Source organism: Solea senegalensis, linkage group LG13 (assembly GCF_019176455.1).
Source record: "Solea senegalensis isolate Sse05_10M linkage group LG13, IFAPA_SoseM_1, whole genome shotgun sequence".
In the NCBI taxonomy this organism is placed as follows: domain Eukaryota; kingdom Metazoa; phylum Chordata; class Actinopteri; order Pleuronectiformes; family Soleidae; genus Solea; species Solea senegalensis.
In genome coordinates, this window is record NC_058033.1 from 20126696 (window position 1) to 20145255 (window position 18560).

Below are 18560 nucleotides of genomic sequence, written 5' to 3' on the forward strand. Positions count from 1 at the left end.
TGAAGATCAGCTTCTTCCGCTGTATGTCTTCGGCTGCGTCCTACAGGTCATTATGCGTCCCTCTACACGGAGACACTCGAGTCTGCATTAGTGCAGTATAGAGGACGGCTATTGCGGCCAAAACAGAATGCAGATTGGAGGCAATTTTCTGTTTGAGTGGACTGCAGTTTGCGAGGGAACCACATATGGCGAGCATGAAAAATGTCAACGCAAATCCACCGAGGCCACCAAACACTCAGCAGCCCTGCACCTGCACTATGAGGCATTTTTCTTACAGTTTGGCATCTGTGGGCCTAGAAGACCACTTCCCCTCAGGTCTAAAGGGAAAAAGGGACACCTTAAGTTAAGTGATAGCATGAAAAAGTGATGTAGATCAGAAAAGAGGACAGACTGGTGTTATGGTGTCATACATCAAGAAATCAAGCTAATACAGGCAGTTGAATGAGGCTGGATTATGCCTCAAATGGAAATTAATTATATTTAATATAAAATAATAATAATAATAAAAAAACTAACCTTGACGTGGTTCAGCAACGTTTGAAAACAAGCTCTAAATCAATAGAAAACCACTCACCTCGTCAGAAAAGGGCCACTTTTTCACCTGTGTCATCCATAACTGCATTATTATTATGTTCCTCATCCACGGAACTGGGATTCTTCTGTGAAAGGACAAGATGGGAGACAGGAATAGATACAGTGCTGATGTGTGTCGTGCTGATTTGCAGTTTGAAGGAGTCCATTGAAGACTGAAGGCTTGTACACAGACAGCGGGCACTCTACTGTACTGTATTTCTGCTTCGCTGCCTCGCCAATAACTTTGGTGTTGCAATGGGTCTCTCGATTGGTCGGTGCCAAGCTGCAAACACTCTGATAAGGCTGCGCGCAGCACACACTGGCTCATTCTGCTGAGTGTATGGTGAGGCCAAACTGGCACACTATTTGCCTCCACTCAGGATATCAAGAGGCATCATTTTTAAATCAGTGAGGGTCGTGCACAAAAAAATCATATATATATATATAAAAAAGTACTTTTTTTTAATGTTTTTGATATAGGATTATTTCTGAAAATGTCAATAAAAGGTTTTCTAAGAGCAGGCCCATAATCCACCACTCCTGCCCGTGATATTACATTCATGGTCCGTCCTGACGGCTCACAGCCAATCTTATCAGTCGAGTCCTCCAGTCCCCAGTCACAGTCAGGGAAGTCTTAATAGCTTGACAGTTCACAAGCTTACTCCACTGATCGTTCACACTGCTGCCGCCGCTGCTGCTGCTGCTGCTGCCACTACTGCTGTTGACCCAGGTTGCAGCAAACTGCCGCCTCCTCCTCCTTCTCCTCCTCCTCCTCCTCCTCCTCCTCCTGCTGTTCTTTGTAGACGGATGCTGTGCAAGCCGTTTCGGAATAATGGCTGAGTTTGTGCCATGGTTTCATATTTATGGAAATGTATGTCTACGGAGCTTATGTGTCTCGCATGCTGCTCGGGATGCATCTGGAGTGGGTCCTCCTGAGTGGAACGCTCTCCGTCAGATGAAGCCTTTGTTTTGATAATCATGCGACTAAAGCTTTACTATTGCACGCGTCTGTAACTGAACGTGCAACGCAAATAAGGATTCGTTTTTGTGCCATTGGATATATTTAGGTGCAGATCCTCCGTTTAAGTGTGAACAGCAGAGTAACTGCTTTTGATATTATATAGTCACATTTATGAAGTTGATGAAAGCAGCAAAATAGCACTCTCTTCAACATTTTACACTCGTGATGGGACAGTATACAATATTACCGCTTATCAGGAAGTTAATAACAAGTTTCAGGAACAGGAAGGTAATAACTGTTTATGTTGATGTACGTGATGCTTGTTTCATTGCGAATTCAACACATGGAACTTTGGTGTAATGAATAATAAAACAGGGGAAAGTTAAAGGTTTGGAGTGTTTTCACTTACAACAGTGACGGTGGGGGGCGCCACAGTAAGCCGATTTAAACAGCTGCCAACAGCGATTATGCAACGTGAGGCTCTTCTGTGACTCGTGTTACCCGTCCAAGATTGGTTCAGCTCTCTTAGACCTCGCCGCCCCGAGGAGCAAAGAGTGTCCATCATATTCATAATTATCCTGAAGTGCGGTCTATCACCATTGCATATTAGTGGTTGCACAGACAGCGTGGCAGTAAATAATCCCATCATTTCAGCCACAGGGGGGGGTCAGACAGACATTAATTTAACTCGGAACATTTTTACATCCTGGAGGGCGATGTAGGGACGTTTCATCATCTGAAGGATTGATGCTTTGGATTCCCCCCGTCGCTCCCTCCATTTTTTTTGCAGGAGAAGCCCAAGAATTCATCCTATCATTTATTTTCTTGGGTGTCTATTATTTAAATCATACGTGACTTCAATACATCCCAAACTCTGCAGCTCAGAAACATGAAAATATCACAGCCATACGTCACGCACTCCATCAGGATTGAATATAAGGTTTTAGTAGAACATTCACTTTTTATCTTTGGTTTATTCATATTTGTTTATGAATGTTCCCCTCCTAACCTGTACCACTTTGAGATTTTGAAAATGTAAAGTGTGATAAAAATAAAATACTTTTTCGTACCAATTGAATTTTTCCACAAAATATACAGCATAGAAGTACTGCAGAATGTTTGAAGTAATTACCACAAGGTAACCAGCAGAGGGCACGACCCTAACCCTAACTGTTTGCTCTGAAAATGGAGCAGTGGTTCCCAAACTTTTCACAGTCACCAGTTCACCAAATCTATAATATAATATAATCTATGCGACATGAGCAAAATGTCTTTTTTTGGCATAATCAAACCTTTGTATACAAGTAGGAGTAATCACTGAAATATAGGACACAGGTAAGCTAAACTGTCCATCTGAGTGGACAATAACAACCCCACAGCATCTGAAAGGAGGCGTGTTGAAGTATTTCTCTTTATGGCGTGTCACATAATATTCATTCAAACTTGATTTTTGGAAATCTGTCCTTCTGAACACTCTTCTTTAGCAAACATCGAGCAAGTGTGTTTGTCATGTTAGTCCTGGAGCATTTATACAGTACTGGATGTGTTTTTATGCATCCCCACTGCATTTCCTGTTGCAGCTTTATCTCTCACCACTGACACTTTCTTATATACAGTATCTACCTCCCTACAAAGTGCTTTGACTTTTTGTCCTCCCTTTCAGTCCATTCATTTTAGCGTGACAGCAACTATCTTATCTGCTCTGCTTTCCTCCTGCCCGACCACTTGGAAAGTGCGAGCGCGGCGAACCGTCCGGTGGGTTCGTTGCGGCGGGGAGGAGGAGCTCAGTGTCTGGGACGTTGGGCGTCCGTGATTGCAAGCAGCTCACTCACTTAAGTGGCTAACGTGAAGACAGTCTCTGTCCCTCTGGACCAATAAAACAGCGTCAGAGTCGGGAGGGGGTGGATGCACTGTAATGCAGACAGATCTTTCTCTGCCGCCGCTGCAGCTGCTGTGCTCAGCAGAATCTAAAAGACTGAATCACTCCAGCAAATATTCACCCATAACATCCTCGTGTAACTCACAACGGAGAATGCAGGCCGTAGCTGAGGAGATAAACGGGTCATCAAAGTCATTCATGACCTTAACCTCTGTCAGTGTAGCAACACTGGAGGAATCTTTAAAAGGCTGTTTGCGCTTTGCTGCCGTGACAACCATGGCTTGAGATGGCCTCTTGGATTGTCCATATTTATATCTGTCACAGTTAGGACTTTTTTCTACTGATACAACGTCAGTACAGTGTGTTTCTTGCACTCAACTATTAATCCCTTCAATTCCTGTCTATGTCTGAAGATTACTTTATAATAAATACTGCCTTGCCTCCTTTATTTGGAATGAAATTAGAACGCCACAGGGTGTGGGTGCCATTTTGACCTGTAGGTCAGGGGCTCTCAAACTGTGGGTCAGATTTCGATGGTTCTCCACGTGAAAATCTTCTTAATTAAATCGCATATTTGTGAAGTTGTTGGGCGTGCAGAGAAACATCTGTACGCCCCAGCATGCTCGGCTGTAGAGATTGTCTGGTAATTTGCCCTCTTGGATTTTCTGGTCAGAACAAACAAGGGCCTTTCTGCGTGGAGCTTGCCTGTTCTCTCCCCCGTGTGTGCATGGGGTTTTCTGCGAGTAGCTCTGGGGATTAGGCAAATTGGACGCTCTAAATTGACCGTAGGTGTAAGTGTGAGAGTGGATGGCTGTTTGGGAGCAGCACCAGCGCCCCCTCTGGACCCTCATGTGGGGGATAAAGCGGTAGAAGATGGATGGATGGATGGATTTCTGGTCATTTGTAATGGACTCAGTAGAATGTCTTTAAATTTGGTTCACTTTGACTCGAATAAAATAATAGAGAATGGAGTAAGACAGAGCAAAAAGACAATTGTTCTCTCCGTATTATAACAAGATCTAAATCTACGTGGGGGGAGTGTTGGTTGTTAATTTATTTCTGTCCTTCCAGGGCGACGACATGAGTGACAGTTAGGTGATGATCCCTCATGTCTGATCCCTCTCACGCCCCATTCTCCTTGCAGGAATAACATTGAACGGGGATTTAGCCGAGACCTTGACTTGACTGCCTGCTCGTAGAGAGGGAGTGCACATTGTCTTTGCTGTGTGGGAGTACAGCTTTGTGTTTTATTATACAGGGAAGATTGCCAGTGTCGAGATGTGTGCGTTTGTTCTCGTTTTTGTGGCTTTGTGAGGGCCATTTTAGCTCGTCCTCACATCTTTAAAGAGTTCTTTTGAGGGGTTGAGACCTGGTTAGGGGGGCTGGGCAATGCATTATGTCTGTGAGTGCTCGTCCTCATTATGAATGAAGCGCAAACGTGGGTGGGTGTTTGTCATTGATAACTGAGATTCATTGGATTGATGGCTTCCTTCCATTATTCAGTGTCTTCTGCATTGATGTCCATCACCAAGCTAAACCGTCCGAGGGTTTGATAGATGTGCATGAATAACAAATCAAAGAACAATAAATTATAGGCCCGTCGAACCTAAATTCAAGGGGGTTGCAATGCACGCCTATACTTTTGTCCATGCAGTTTATCAAAGCAGGAATGGCCCAAAAATACAGTGTTTTTGTTCACACTGAAATGTATAAAAGCATTAAAAATGAAACCATGAACTGTATGTTGACTGTCTTTTGAAGATGTGTTTGTCTTGATTGTTGGTGTCTTGGTAATGGTTAATAATAAGGGATAAACTACCAGTAATGTAGTTTTATAACACAATTATTCCTTTTACACAGCTGAATATCTCAATATTCTGTCAAAATGCAGCCGTTTTTAAGCTTAAATCAACATTGTACTAAAATATCAGAAACAACTGCAGTAAATGAGTAATTGTGTGTTCTAAAAGTACTCGACTGTCGATGTCTTAAATGTTTATGCCAACACTGATGAAGATCTCATCAAGTCTTTGTAGCCAAACAAGAGAGTGTGTCATTTATCTACACCTTCCAAAATCACCGGTGTGACTTTATAGGGATGATCACATGTAACGTGTGCATTGTGCATTATTTTGTTATATTAACATGTATATGTATATGTATATATATATATATATATATATATGTATGTATATATATATATGTATGTATATATATGTATATATGTATATATATATATATATATATATATATATATAAATAATATATAAATATATTAATATTTCAAGGGAAATCGAGAGCAGGACATGTCATGAAACGTGTGTTTCATGACATTTGCTTTTCTCACTGGGGTTTTCCGAGTCTCAACCACTTTAAAAAGATTTAGTTTTATTGAGTACTTGATAATGACTCAGCCTGAGATGCCCATGTACTCCCAGAGGAGAATCTTCTGCTCTGCAGTGATGGGGTGGGGACGCCACTTAATGATTTATTCATGTTTCTTACCTGCTCGTATGTTTTTCCATCCCGTCGCCGCCTCTCTTTAACTGCCCATCCATCCAGCTCGGGTGATACTAAAGCAAAGGAGTGACGCAAGAGAAACAAGGGAAACAGTAACTCTCTCTCTCACTATCACATTCCCCGCAGCGTGTCGCACGTTTGTTTTGCATAATTATCGATTCCAAGTGTGAAGAGTGAGCGCCGAGTGCCGAGTCCCATTTGTTGTCTCTCATTTCCTCCGCGCATTCTCATCAGCGAGAGTCTCGCAGAGAGTCTGGCGGTCCATTTTGAATCGTGAGCTCTAATCCCATAGCAAAAAAAAACAAAACAAAAAACAAGACGCTCGAGAAGGTATAAATGAGGATGTTTGCCGTTTGTTTTCACATGGATTCAAGGATTAGTCGTAATTAATTGGACCCCCTGCATTGAAAAGCTGTCAGACAAATTATGCGCACAAAACAAAATGACATTTTCTTCGATGAATAAACGCTCAAGAATGCACAGATACTCGCGTTATTTACACCTCTTACCTCCTTTCCCTCTCCTCGCTCTTTATGACACATAATCCAATTTACAGCTTCCATCCAAAGGCTTTGGCTTCTATCGTTGAGGTTAATCAAGTGTCTTTTCCTGTGCGTTCGCTCTCGCAGTGAACGCCTGCACCATGTCGGAGTACAACCGGCTGAAGAGCATGCTTCTGGACATGCAGCCCAAAGTGCTGAGGGCCGGGGAGCAGGAGCAGCAGAGCGACATGGACGAGAAGAGGGCCGTGGTGGACGCCATGTTCAAATACCTGGACGTGAACCAGGATGACCGGCTGGTCAGTGATGAGCTGGAAAAGGTGAGTGTCCAGCAAAGGTCGCCTGGATGAATACGTATAGATTGACACATATGCGTTGATGCATAGAGCGGTGGATGATATGGATGATTTATTTATTTTACATATTTTAATTTGAATAGAATGTATTGTTTTTTTATTGTATGCTGCTAATTCTTATTGTATTTTATGATTCTAATTTATTTTAAGCTGTTTTATCTAATTGTGAACCTTTTATTATTATGCCTTTTATTTATTCTCTACAGCACTTTGGTCCATTGTGGTTTGTTTAAAGTGCTTAACAAATAAAGTTGGATTGGATTGGATTGGATGATGAATTAGGGGTGCACCGAAACCGAAAGAAATTATTATGCCAATTCTGTACCACTGTTTTTTTTTTTATCTAACTTTGTTGTGATGGCTCGGACTGTGTGTCCTTACCTCACTCAAGTCAAGGCATTGCAATTCTATAGATTCAAATTCATGCTTTATCCCCTCATCCAAGTAATGATCGGGTACAATGTGCATGGAATCCGAGTACATCTTCGTAAAACCTTGTGTTGACAAGATTCTGACAGATACACACACTTTTCGTTGTTTTCACTCCGCGGTCCGTCTCGAGGACGCTTTAGTGCTGCAATTAAGGGAATGACGTCCGCCACAGATGCATCGGATGAGCTGATCTCTTTAGTTTACTGCTCAAAGGGGGCGAGAAGAGAGAGAGAGTAGTGAATGTCGTCGGAGAGTTCATAATCTGCCAGCCGAGTGTGTTCCAAACTGATCTTGGACAGACCCTGCGCGGGAATAGTCAGGCGCGTGTAGTCCGCAGTTATCTGCACGCGCGTTAACAACGTCCTGTTTCGGTGGCTGAATTCTCGGTGCATCTCCAACGATGACTTTTTGGCCATCTGCAGCAATAAGAAGAATAAGGGATCCTACAGCAGATGGTATGGCCCTCATAGAGGCTTGATCTCAACATCTGGAAAAATGACCTTGGGAAACTAAGATAATCAATCATCAAACTATTTTGAAAACTTACTACTTTTTTCTCCCTTTTTGTCTAATACATTTTACATCTGAATATTTCTTGGGAACATTGATTATGCGACTCCAGCAAAGTACACTTTTCAAGACCTTCACTGTTGAAAGTCAAAAACACATTTATTTTATTATTATTATTTATTAATATTTCTTACATTTAACAAGTCATATTTTTTTACCCCCATATTTTGTGCCTTCCACGTCCAAGTCAGTGTTGCTTGGACTGGGACGAGAGTGAGTGATATGTCGTTGGAACAATTAGTCGTTAAGTCATTAAACAATGACAAGTGTTTACTGGTGTAAAGGAAAACAGTTGGGAGAGATTGGCATCGATCTCCACTGGCATCATCTGGTATCAGGAAAATGGGCATGAGCGATAATTGCTGATCAGACACCTCTCCATCAGCGCTATCAGCCAAAACGCAGCAACCCATCACTCCAGACAGACCTTTTTTTTTATTGTGCTGCATCCCTTTCTTTCCACGTAGAAAAGAAAAACAAGCAACTAAACATGGACTGAAATGCCACAGCCATTCATCTTTTGTCATTTCACCGCAGTTCTATGTGACACCACGCGCCGTCCTCCTTTAAAATTAAAAAGATTGAGCATTTTTTTTTCTCTTGCCCTAGTTTTATAGCGCGAGAAATTAATAATAAAGTCGCTTCTGAAGATTCGACAAAAGATTCTGATCGATCACAGCAGGCAGTTACTAATGCTGCCACGTTGCCAGGCAGTCTCGAGAGAGAGAGAGGACATTCGCCTTCTGTAGTAATTCATATATTGAGTGCGATAACCCTTCTGAATGCTTCTTGGTCATCAATTCAGTCTCCGAAGTAGAAAGTGTCTGGTTCTCGGAGGCGGAATTCCACAAACTTTGAGTTGAAATGTTTCATTTGACACAGTGAAATGCCCAAGGACGGATCAGTCAGTCTGAGTGAGTCAACGCGCGGCTCCAGCCTGCTGCGGGCGTCTCGAAAACCGCCGCTGAAGGAATCCGACGTGGAACTTACGCCGCGTTAGTCAAAAAGAAAAATAACAATAAAGTCATTTTCTTTCTTAAAAACAATGATGAATGACGAGCAGTTTTTAGATTCGGAAAGTCGTGTCGACTTAAAAAACAAACTTCCTCTGTACGTGCCTTCGCTGTATATACTGTAAATGCGTGCATTGACTTTGCAGACGTCAAATATCTTCTTCTACAGTCATTTGAATAACGTGGTATGGCAACTTTCACAAACATGGACTCTTTATCTCCCTAAAAGTGGAAACGTCATCTGTTAAAAGACAGATCCCCTGAGAAACTAAAGTGGAAGAGAGAGAAGAGAGGTTTGTCTTCCCAGTGGAACATCCTTAAATCAAGTCAGGTGCATAGGTAGATAGAGATGTTCTTAAAATGAAAAGCAATCAGAAACAGGACTTAGATGACAGATTACACTTTTAAACCTCTCTCTCTTTCTTCGATATAATGAACTCTCTCTCTCAGAACACTTTTCCCCTCTGAAGGAAATGTTATTCCGTACGTCGGGGGCAATGAAAAGCTCCACTGAACATTACTTATAATGTTAATTTCATTTAATATGCAGCTCATTTCCAATCACCACCGCTCCGGCTCCGAACGCGTAGATCACTTTTACAACTTGGAACTGAAGCAAATGTAAAAAGAAGAAGAAAAGCTTGCATGATCATTTCCAATTTAGATAAAAGACAATAATTCAAATATATAGAATAGAGTAGACTGAATGTACAGGATGCTGTGAGTCAGTAGCTGATTATACTCATGTTATTACATGAATGTAATGTAAATGTGTGTGTGCTGTGGTTTACAAAATGTCAAATTTACATTTATACCAAACTTTATTATACAAAAGATAGTCATTCTGCACAGTTGTTTTTTTATTAATGAGTGCTTGTGTGTGTTAGATCTCCATGAAGGAGCACCTGGAAGACAGCCTGTTGGAGTGCACCATGCAGGACCTGCTGCGTTACGACGACTACAACAACGACGGGCACCTCAGTCTGCACGAGTTCTACACGGCTTTCCGTAAGTCTGTCCTGTCCGGACGTGTTAGTTCAGTCTTTCTGTCCCTTTCGTTCTAAGACCGTAGTTTTAAATGGGAAAACAGAGCATTTAACCTACACATTTGTGTAGCATTGTGTATTAAAACCCTTTTTTCCTTTTCAGCAGTGGTGTAAAGTACAAATACTTTGTTACTGTACTTAAGTAGAATTTTCACATATCTGTACTTTACTTTGTTATTTCTATTTCTGACGACTTTTACTTTTACTCTAAGTAAAATGTGTATGATACTTAATTACAGTCACACTTTTACTCAAGTAATATTCTAAAAGGTGACTTTAACTTCCACCAAAGTCATTTTCTGGTACTTTTGCTCGAGTATCGCTTTCAAGAACTTTATACAAGACTGCTTTTCAGTATTGTCATGGTCGGTTTGGTTGGTCCGACGGTGTTAAACGTGTCACCTATTCTTTGTAACGCGGGAGACACACAGCTTTACTTTCAGTGCTGTTTACATCTCCCCTGCTCCTCAGCCTCGCTAAATCAGTATAAAAGTGTTTCAGCCTCAGATAAATTGGTAATTGCACCATAGCGTCTTGTGCCCAGACCCATCGATGATTGTGGCATTGTGGAACGGCCGTGATAGCCTTTAAAGCTGGAGCTGAGCGAATGCTGAGATACCAATAATCGGGAGTTTCACCCTGTTACTGTGGTGTGTTTTTTTTGTTTTTTTTCCCCCATCGAAACTGAGGAACTTTGCTCCAAACTACAGTGAAATATCCTTCATTGGATCTGCCGTTTAGCTGTGGCAGGTGGCCATTTTAAAGGCTCTCACCTCAGCCTGTGCAGGTCCATTAAGCCCAACTACTAATTCCACCTCCTAATGACTGGTTGTAGGGGAACCATACTGCTATTATTTGGTTACACTCCCCTCACCTTCCAGATGGGCCGTGAGCAGATTGCTTGGTACTTAGGTTCACCTGCGGGTTTTTAAGCCCGAGTTTTGTCAATGCATTTTCTGTTTGACAAGCAATTGAAGCGATAGATCGGGAGCAATAAAGCAAGTTATTGATCAGACGACGCTGAAGGTTAACAGCCAACTGTTGGGCTTCAGGATGGCAACACCGAGGGGGAGTTATAAATCCAGAGTCAGGCGTGTGGTGTTCTGTGTGAGTCTGGATTTTTTTTATGTTGGGATGCAATTAGTGCTCTCCCGTCTGAGCGGCCAAGAATCGCAGGTGTGTTTAGCGGCGTGGAAACGTACAACATGGTCACAGGCTCGGGAAAATACAATAGACGTAAATGATGTGAGAAGCTATTTTGCCCTGGTTTTGTATTTCGCTGTCGGATGTCGGGGAAACGTTTGAAACAGAAGCTTTGATTGTATTTGTGGGAGACCCCATCACTCTTTCACTGTTGATGTTTAGTTTCCTCTTCTGCACATTTGATGTAAGACTAAAAGCCCTTTGGCCGTTTCCCAGCATCATTGTTGCTCCCACAGTCACTGGTGTCCTTAAGAAACGCTGATTGTTGTTTTGCCCTCATGCTGCCTTTGCTTTATTTAACATATAAATCTTGACAAGTACCCCACATTCCACAAAGCTCTGTTGTCTTTTTTTTTTTTTTTTCACCAAAAACATTTAATAGAGAGGAATACGTTTACAATATCTTCCTGGAATAATTGCATTCTTATTGATTTCCTCAGTCCGTATTACTCAGGTTGCTTTTTCTGCATGTTATTATTTTTCCTTTTTGCCACAACATCCTTGCTTCTTCTGTTAAGTAGACGTTGCTAAGCACTCGTTTCTCTCCCTGCACAGAATGCATATTATACTCAGAGAATAATGCAACTCCAGTTACCGTGAAATGGCCAGAGTTGTCTAATCCAATCAGTGCAACCGCAGAATAATCTTTAATTCCTTAAATAATCAGCTCTGGGTATAACAGTTGTGTCAGATTTGGCATTTCCTGGATGACGAGGTTCAGTTCAGCGGGGCCACGGCAACGTGACCTCTTGTTGTGAGCTGCAGCAGAAGTGAATAATGAACCTTTTTTTCCCGCCACAGACCTTTTAGTGCAGGACAGAGATAAGTGCATAATGGCTTTAATTCCCGCTTCCCGTGTCACTGGGTTCTGTGTCCTAACGTCTATTAGTCTGTCAACAAGTTGCAGGAGGAGTTAGATGGGTTCTCACACACGTGCCGCGCCTTTGTGTCTGCAGCGTCTGCAGCGTCTGCAGCGCCAAGACCCAAAATGACTCACATTTACCTGCCCGTTCCATTAGCACTGCAGCTAATAGGCGAGCGAGTTTCCTGAGACACGTCTGTAGCCTGCAGATGTAACATACACGCAGTCACACAAGGTCAAACCTCCTTTGTGGATACACGTGTAATATATAAAGCTGCCCCGAGGTGATATAAGGAGTGCGCGTCTATTCTGTTACGGGATGTACAACCTTTTGTAAAGTACAGTCAGAGATCGCCGTGCTGTTTCTCATCATTCCAGCTTCCCCCATAAGTGTGCACCTTTTAGCTGGGCTGCCGACCTTGGAGCGAGCAAATGTATGGCTGTCCCACTCGACGTTACCACCACACTCCCACACACGTTTATTTATAATATCCCAAGCTTATAATGCACTATAATCTACATTATAAGTAGTTATAAGCACTCATTAATGCTTAATACTCCTAATTCTTCATACAATAATAAAATAATAATACTGTAAATAATGTAGATTTAACGATTAGATTAGAAAGAGAAATAAATAATGCCAGTCGGTGGTTGGGACGTCCGTGTGGTGCGTGTCACTACCCGACCCGTACCGGAAACTCGATCCGCTCCGTGTTTTGTGCAGAGCGCGTCTACACCGGCTGTCTTTTTTCCCGCAATCAGAGGTAACTCGGACGGGTGGTCGTTGGCAGCCCTGCCTTTAGCAGACAGAGGTTAAAAAAACCGAAATCATCACATATTCACATCAGGCCTGGTGTACGTCTGTGGCTTTCTTGGCCGTTTCTCCTTCACTTCACTGTCTTAAATTAGAGGCCAAAGCGTGACTGTGGTGAGAAATTAATAATAATAAAAAAAAAAAACGATGTCGACGATGCGTGCTGCAGAAAATCAGCATGGATGCAGCGAGTACAAAGATAAACAACGATGGTCATGAATTCAAACTAATGCCCCGCAGGCCCGCTACTCATGTCAGCGCACGGGGCTTGTTTGTTTTACTAAATCTTTATGATTTACTCTCGGTTATCAGACCAGCAAATTGGGAAGGGAAAGAACAAGTGGAGGGAAACGCCAGAAGAAAGATGACACATGGAGAGGAGAGGAAGAAGAAGAAGAAAAAAAGCTGCAATCTTGGCAGGAAACAGCAGGGAGAGGATGAGGAGGAGGAGAAGACAAAAAAACAAAAACAAAAAATGTTTGAATAATTTTGTTTGTCTTAATCTGTGCTGAGCATCGTTACGCGCTGACACCGGAAAGTTTCTCTCGTAACCTTTGAATTGCAATTTGTAGAACTTTGCCTTGTGCCTCGGATTCTAATGTGGGTTTTGTACGTCAGAGCAGAGGCACAGGCGGACGCAGCACTTCATGGGCACATCAACAGCGTGGAGTATGAATGCCGTTGCCCCATAGCTCTACAGGTACCATCACATCCACTCCGGCAAATACCGTACCGCTGACAGCTGATTATCAAAAGTGTTCCGTTTCATTTCTGCAGAACAAAATGTTGGAATCAGTGAATATTAACAGAAGTAAAGTCGTAGCGAATGTTGTTGTTTTTAATTTATAAGCACAGCTGGTAAGTATTTAATTAGGGCAAGGCTTGGTTTTGCTCTTTCACGTTTCTTGCCTTGTCTCTCTATTATATTTATCTTTTTCCTCTTTCCTTCCCCTGTGAGTCTGTGTGTGTGTTTTTTTTTGTGACAGTTTATTGTGCAATTACTGTATATGGAGATGCCGGGCTGGCAGGTCCACACAGCATGTCAGACTAATTAATCAACAGAGTGAAGTAGCAGAGATTTCGCCGAGGATGAAATTGGTTTGGGGGAAAGGAGAGTGTTGTGGAAATAGGGAAGGGATACTGAGAAGAAGAGACAATTGTGAAGGAATAAAAGTGCCTATTTTTATAGCCACATGGAAAAGACTAGTAGGAGGAAAGGAGATGAAATTAACAAGGAGAGACTGTGGGCATACCGATGCAAAGACGCATGAAAACCTCCACGTGCAACCACACGTGTGCAGCGTGCATGCTGACAAAAAAGACACCGACTGAGGTAAGAATACATCTGGAATCAGCAGGGAATTCTCGGGCAACAGTTGCTATGGCAGAAAGTGGTTTGAAGATTTGTCATGCTGGCTCTCAGGTCAATGTTCTACCTTGTGCGTATGAACTGAAGGTCCAACAGGGCCTCGAGAGAAAGTCGTCACTCGAGTGACGTTGCCTTAATCTGCACAAATAATCTGCTTCTTATTAATAATGAACTTTATTTTCTCAACAAATGTCACAAAGAGCTCAACGTCCATCAATACTGATCAATGAGCGGGCACTAGGCAACAGTGGAGAGAGGAAAAAACATCTTTCTCTGAGGGTTGAGATAGAGGCAACAAATCAACAAGTATGTTAAACTAAAGCCAGAGTGAGTGAGTGAGTGAGTGAGAGATCTCCAGGTAAGCTCTTAACAAAACTCAGTGTTCTCTCTTCCATAGAATCATCCACCTGCCCGTCTCTCACTCATTCAACACTTGTTATTTGCTTTCATCCTTTCTTTTCTTTTCCTTTGCTTCAGTTTCCTCTCTCTGTCTCAGTGCTTATTACCACTCAGTGGAACCTTCACAGCTAATTGCCGGTGTGTGTAAGGGTCTTTCTGGCACCGTCCACGTGTCACCTCTATTCCAGGATAATTACCCAGTGTTTGCAGTGACTGCAGTAACAGGTAAGGGACAGTTACTGTGTTGCAGTAAGTCATGTTTGGATTGGATCATTTCTCATGAAAGTGAGATTATCGGGAGCGTTTTAAACTGAAATTCTGCTTTGAATGCATAGTAGCTGACACATGATTTGTTCTGAAGTCAGTGGTTCATAATCAGATATTCTCCTCTTTGTTGTAGCTCTCATTGCCAAAACAATTTGTCTATTGAAAGAAGCAAACCACTGACTAGATTATAATCTTAGTGACAAATTGTGCATGCATATGCCGTCGCATATTATTACTTTGAACTGGACCGACTTGCTCTTTGCATAAATAGTTGCTACATCTTCATTTCAGCTCTAATCGTTTGTTTGTATGCTCTTTGTTCTCCCACATAAAAACCAACACGGCCAGCAGCCAGTTACAGACTCACACAACCAGTGGTCAACTATAGCAGTCTGTTCTGCAACACAATCGGGAGAGAGATGCCCAGCGAGTCGTCATGGCAACTGTGGCTGTCTGTTTCATCTCTCTGTCGTTTAGTACATAGTGCTGTAGTTGATGAGGAGAGGAGAGGAGAGGAGAGGAGAGGAGAGGAGACATGCAAGACGAGGGTACAGTGAATTAAACACACAATCAACAATTAAGGGTGTGCACACATATGTGGGGAACATAAGGACAGGAGAGACAGACAGGTAACACATGAGAACTTTTTGACGGCGTCTGTTGAGACTCTTCATGGATTCACCGTGAGTTTATTCACCCATGTTTGAAACCCTCATGTGAGGCAACATCTGCCCGACGAGAGAAGCTATGTATCAGTGTTTTACATGGTTTAATTTATAAAGGGTTGTCCTTATATGTTAGTGAAGGATGACAGACTTGTCTCCTCGTCACCTTCCCTTATCTCCTAACCCATTCAGCAACAGAAAACACGCAAAGTGCGGTCCTGCAAAACACAGATTATTTATTTATTCTTTCTTTTTTTTTTCCACTTACCTTATTCTGATTGGGCAGCCTGTGGCCAAGGGGAAAGGGAACTTGACTTGTAACCGGAGGGTCGCCGGTTCAAATCCCCACCCGGCCAAATAAAGGGCTGGGGTACCCCTGAGCAAGGTACCCAACCCCCAATGCTCCCCGGGCGCCACTCAGTGTGGCAGCCCACTGCTCCTAATTCTAGGATGGGTCAAAATGCAGAGGAATACTTTCCCTAAGGGGATTAATAAAACTAACTTAACTTAAACTCCTCCTCCATTTGCTTGTGAATTCAAAAACTTGGTGTAGACTGAACACTGAACATAAAACAAGTTACATTAAACGTATTTGAAGGGAGAGTGAGCTGAGTAAATATACTCTTTATTTTGTGTAATAGTAAAGGAGACTGTAGTTTTCCCTTGGATCATTTTATGCTGGGGTTTTTCAAGCATGATCAACTTCTGGCTGTCAGAGATTAGGATTATTCTCCGTCGACGCATCAGATGTGTTTTTGAAATGATATTTTCCATTTAAATAACCTAATTTGTTGTCATCGTAAAAAGCAATGATGCTCCTTTCTTGTCATGCATATTGTCAATAGTTGCTTCATCCACGCATTTGTATTTATACCCAAACTTTTAAGACTTAACACTTTGACAGGACAAATATGGCACCTGCTTCTGCAGAGACAGGAGCCAAATTTGTCAGGAGGACATTTTATTTACACAGACTGCCGACGTCCTACCACCTCTATAAAAAGACACACTTGCTTTAGTGGGATAAATGAGTGCTGATGGTGGTGATGTCAGATATTTATAATGTCACAGCGAATTGCCTTCTTCAGCCTTATATTTAATTTTGTTTGACTAAATCTGTAGATTTAGCTCAAAAAGAGAAAGTTCCATTATGGATTGTGAGTGTAAAATATTACATTATAGTAAGACAACTGTCATGATAATTAGCAGACAGAAAAAAGGGTTAGAGCTGAAACGATTACTTTTTCATTATTAATCGATGACTTAATTAATCGTCAACTATGTCAAAGCTTTTTTTCACTATTTAATACACGATTTCAGGTTGTTTTAGCTTCTTAAATGTGAACATTTTCGGGTTTCTTTGCAAAGAAATCATTAAAACTGAATCATTGATCGAGAAAATAATCGACAGATGAATCTATTATGTAAATAATCAGCTCTATAAAAAGGAACGCGTCACTACGGTCACTTTATCCTTCAACACTGACATCAATCAATGCAATGTGCATGTAACTCACTCACTTGGTCACAAAACCTATTATAACAATCTAAATTGTTATTATAGAGCAGATACATCATTATTTCTTCTTAAAAAGAGCAAGACTTCAGCATGCATGCAATGTGTAAAGTGTACAGTCATACACAAAGATGCATTTTATCTTAAGAGGCATATATATACTGTACAGGCCTTTATCTCCTTTAACCTGTCAAGTGTGCTCTGTTCACCGTATCTTCCCTCCAACTATTCGTAAATCCAGCGGGATGTCTTGAATTCAGGCCGGTTCTGTTGTGGATTTTCATGGTAGTTTGAGAAAAGCTAAATGAATAGGATGAGTCAAATGAAAAGTCAGCACTCCAACAGTGAGCAAAGTAAAAAAAAATTACATCACGAGCGGGTGATGTATCAAACTGTAAGAGTTGCAAAATGTTCTTCTATTAAAAGGAATTTCTAACACGACGTTCACTTCAGGTTAAAATAATTAGCCACACGGATGCACCAAAAAAGTAAATGCAATCATTTAAATATTTATTAAATGTATTGAAGTTCTTCCCACGCATCTTGTTAAGGCGTAGTGTAAGTAAAGCACATACATGTGGACCATCGCCGCGCGGTGTCTAATGTCTACGTTGAGTGTGGTGCAATGGAGTGCAAATTGCGATTCACTGTGACACACACGCATTCTCCACCCAGACGTCTAACATCCCTCACAATAACACGCTGCTCTAAATCCTGCGTCTGCACGTCCCTCATCTTTCATTTCGACCAATTATATTTCACTTGTACATCTCTAATTAGCCATAGAGATGTATAAAAAAAAATAAATAAAAATATCTGTGCAGTTTTCTTCTTCCTCCTTTTCTTTCCCTTTCCTTCGCAACCAATGGATCCCAAGGGCAGCGAGTGTGTTCCAGAGCATCGTAATTCACAGGCAGCTGCCCCCAGGCTGTTAGTGGCACAGCATGTGGTCTGCTTTTATCTCTCCTCTCTAACTCCTTCTCTGGTGAGGAAATAATTCATTATCATGCCGCCATTGATTTGGTCTTTCTTTTGCCTCATTGCTGAAACAAGCCCTCTTCTCTCTCTCTCTCTCCCTCTCTCCGTCTCTCACCTTCTGCAGTTTCAAATAAGTGTGTGTCCACATGGATGTGTGTGTTTGCCACTCTGGTAGTGTGCGTGCATGGGAGTGGTGGTACTCCCGTTTTTTCCTCCTCTGATCTTCTCAACAAAATCCCCTCCAGCCTCCACTTTTACCAGCTTTGAAAGTGTTCTCTCAGAACAAAGGAGGTGAACTGTAAAAGTGTCTCTCTCGCTGTAAGAGAACAGGGCTTTTCCTTCCCATAGCACCGAGAGCGAGCGCTGTGTTCTTAGGGTAAACATTTGCTCCGTGTAAAATCATCATCATCAGCATCATTAATAAAAAGAGTCTTTGTACAACATAGGCCGGTGCTGACCTCAATGTGCTGAGCTCAACAAACGAAACAACAAATGCTCAGATGATAAAGGGATGAGAGGACCCGAGGTTGAGAGAGAACGAGAGGAAAAACCTGACTCCCAGCTGAAATTATTATTTCACAAACTAACACAGTGGCTCGCACACAGCCAAAACCCAGACAAACACCTGAGAGGC

General features: G+C 42.0%; 1 protein-coding gene across 1 annotated transcript in view; it reads left to right on the forward strand.

Annotated features, from left to right (window-relative positions):
* Positions 1–18560, forward strand: part of fstl4 (follistatin-like 4) — a 178005-nt gene that overhangs the window by 114070 nt on the left and 45375 nt on the right. Inside the window, exons 5-6 of the mRNA XM_044042396.1 lie at positions 6563–6753; positions 9692–9812. Of these exons, the coding sequence (XP_043898331.1) occupies positions 6563–6753; positions 9692–9812 (312 nt within the window). The remainder of the gene's footprint in view (positions 1–6562; positions 6754–9691; positions 9813–18560) is intronic.